Source organism: Monoraphidium neglectum, assembly GCF_000611645.1.
Source record: "Monoraphidium neglectum strain SAG 48.87 unplaced genomic scaffold scaffold02648, whole genome shotgun sequence".
Lineage (NCBI taxonomy): Eukaryota > Viridiplantae > Chlorophyta > Chlorophyceae > Sphaeropleales > Selenastraceae > Monoraphidium > Monoraphidium neglectum.
This window is the reverse complement of record NW_014010980.1, coordinates 6,121-8,899: the sequence shown is the minus strand read 5'-3', so window position 1 is coordinate 8,899 and position 2,779 is coordinate 6,121. Positions and strand designations below refer to the sequence as shown.

Sequence of the window (2,779 nt, the reverse complement as noted above, 5' to 3'; positions counted from 1 at the left end):
GGCCGGGGCCGCCAGGCCCGTCCCGGAAGTCGCCGCCGCGGAACGGCGGGCCGCCGCCGCCCCTGCCGCCGAACGGCGGGCCCCTGGGGAACGGGGGGCCACGCCGGTCGAAGTCGCCAGGCCGCATGCGCGCCGCAGCTGCGCCGGGCCCGAGCGCTGTGTGCGGGGCTGCTTTACTGCTTTGGCGCCGCTTCCACGCTGCCAAGCAAGCGCGCTGCTGTCAGGCTCCTCGGTGATGACAATGTCACTGCACGTGTGGAGAATCCAATTTGTAAACTACTTGTTACTTCGAAGCTCTAAGATTTTAAGAAGGCAGATCACGCAGATCACCGCAGACTGCCACACGACCTGCGAAGCAGCTTGTTCACAATCATCAAGGCAACAAGTTTATGAGTGACGAGCCGATGTCTCTAGCTGTTTGGATAGATTGAGTGAGGCCGATGAGTAACTGGCCAGGCCTCGGGCAATTTGTGCGGCTTCAGAGCAAGTCCACATGCGATCAACATCATAGACCGTTCTTCCGTTCACAAACAGAAACGTGAGATCAAGGGCACGTCGACATCCCACTTTCCCAAATGCGTCAGCGGCTTGAGCCATCGCCCTCGTCTTGCTGACGCCCATCGAGCCTAGTGCTGCACTCCATGCCACAGCCTGGTGCTGCGCCCCATGCAACTTATCACTGGTGCCAACTCGTAGGTCGTGAAAGAACTCATACTCCTTATAAAAAAGTTAGTGCGTCTTCTCTCCCACATGAGCGCGCGCATGCGCCCGAGTTTGTGTGTGTGCGTGCGGCGTGCGCACGCATGTCCGGCGTGCGCATGCATGTGTGCAAGTGTGTACAGGAGACAGCAGTGGCTCGCGGGTGCGACCCCCAGCCTGACGCAACACCAAGGGCCCTGCAAAACGCCCTGCCATGCCGCCTCGAGCCCGCGTCGTGCGAAGCAGCTATGCGTGGGCCATGCGCAGGCCATGCGCGGGGCAGTGCGGCCGAGGGAGAGGCGCAGCAGGGCAGCTTGAGGCAGGGATCAGTGTCACGCGTGCGCCGCTGCTGGCGCTGCGCAGGATGGGGGGCCTGCGCTCAATCCTGAGTGCCCATCGCTCCAAGGCGCGTAAATCTAGTCCACCCCAATATGTGAGCGCTTGGCAGCGTCCCAGGGATCGCACTTGTGAATAATTAGTCACACCAACGAGTACTTAGTCCAGACAATTGAGCCGCATTGGAGGCAGCTATCAAAGGAAGGACGCACAGCGCGGCATGGTGCATGCAATATGGTGCGTGCGAGCCGCACGTTGTTCGAAGGGCGCGCCCACACCCTCAGCCCCCGGCGCGCGGCTGCTGCCCGTGGTCCTCTTCCGCCCCGGCCTGCTGCTGCTGCGCGCCGTCCAAGAAGCCGCGCCACAGCGCCGCCTCCTTGCTGGGGCCCGCCTCGGCAAACTTGTCCCTGTGTGAAGAGCCGAGGAAAGGCGACATGCGAGCGCGTAGGCAGCATTAGCGGGCCGCAAGGTCAGGTGAAGGGCACGCCGGCTGCGCCAGCGTGGCGGCAAACGGCCGCGGGTGCCCGCGGTTTTGAGCGCAGAGAACCCTGATGCCCGTCAGACGTTGCAGATTGTTTGCTGCAAGCCACAAGGGGGTGTTCCCCATCTCTTATAAATTGGTGCCGCGTCTCACCACCAGGGGAAGTGGTTGGACAGCTTGTCCAGACTGAAGGAGACATCGGATGAGCGTGTGAGCAAGTGTGTGTGTGTGTGTGTGTGTGTGTGTGTGTGTGTGTGTGTGTGTGTGTGTGTGTGCGCGCGTGTGTGCATGTGTGCGCGCGCGTGTGTGTGTGCGTGTGTGTGTGTGTATGTGTGTATGTAAGTGCACGCGCATTAAATTGCACGCTTCCCTGCACATGAGCGCGCATGGTGTGCATTTGGCGTGCATGCGCAAAGGTCGAGACCTGCCTGTGCCAGCGCGCAGCCCCCGCGACCCCAGGCGACCCCCCCCCCCCACCTCAGCTCGGGGTAGGCCGCCTGCACCAGCTGTACCAGCAGCCGCCCGACCAGCGCCTGCCCCGCGGGGCTGAAGTGCAGCCCGTCTGACAGCAGCCGCGTCTGCCACCCCTCCTCCGCCTGCAGCGCGGTATGCAGGTCCAGAACGGGCAGGCCGGCCGCCTCGCCCACCGCTGCCGCTGCCTCCGCGTAGCGGCCCGCAAATTCATTGGTGCGGTCTGGCTCCACTGGGTCAGTCGTGCCCATGCGCTGCATCGACATACAAAGGACGTTTGGATACGCACAGGGGTTTGAGAATGCAGCAGGCAGCAGTAACCTGCGCACTGTGGAAGCTCGGCTCAAGCACCCCTCCCCCAACAGGCGGCGGCGGGCCGCCTCGGGTCTCTCTCTCGCGCGAGCGCCGCAGCAGTGCGTCCGAGGCGCGCCCGCCGTGCACGGCCCCGCGCTTCCTGCCTTATCCCTCCCCCCCCAACCCAACCCGCAGCCCGACCTGCTGCTGATGCCTGATGCGCCCCTCATCGTACACAGGCGGCGGCGTGATGATCACGAGGCGCTTGATGCCGGCGGCCCTCATGGCAGCCACCATGGACTTCAGGTTTTGGGAATAGTCCGCCAGGGGCACGTGCTGGCGGGCGCTGCGGGGGACCCCAGAGTGAGCACGCGCGCGCAAGAGGGGGGCGTCGAGCACTGATGCACGATGCGAGATCGCCGGCGCACGTCCGAGGTTGCGGCGGGCCGGGGCGTTTGTGCAAGTGTCAGCCGAGGAGCCCGGGCCGGCGCGTCCAGA

General features: G+C 64.3%; 1 protein-coding gene across 1 annotated transcript; it reads right to left on the bottom strand.

Annotated features, from left to right (window-relative positions):
• Positions 1 to 1,315: 1,315 nt before the first annotated feature.
• On the bottom strand, positions 1,316 to 2,566 carry MNEG_11231 (Isoamyl acetate-hydrolyzing esterase, putative; the record flags this gene model as incomplete). Its single annotated transcript, XM_014040299.1, has 4 exons — positions 1,316 to 1,442; positions 1,670 to 1,702; positions 1,994 to 2,241; positions 2,483 to 2,566. The coding sequence occupies 4 exons, from the start codon at positions 2,564 to 2,566 to the stop codon at positions 1,316 to 1,318; spliced, it is 492 nt and encodes a 163-aa protein (XP_013895753.1).
• Positions 2,567 to 2,779: the final 213 nt, after the last annotated feature.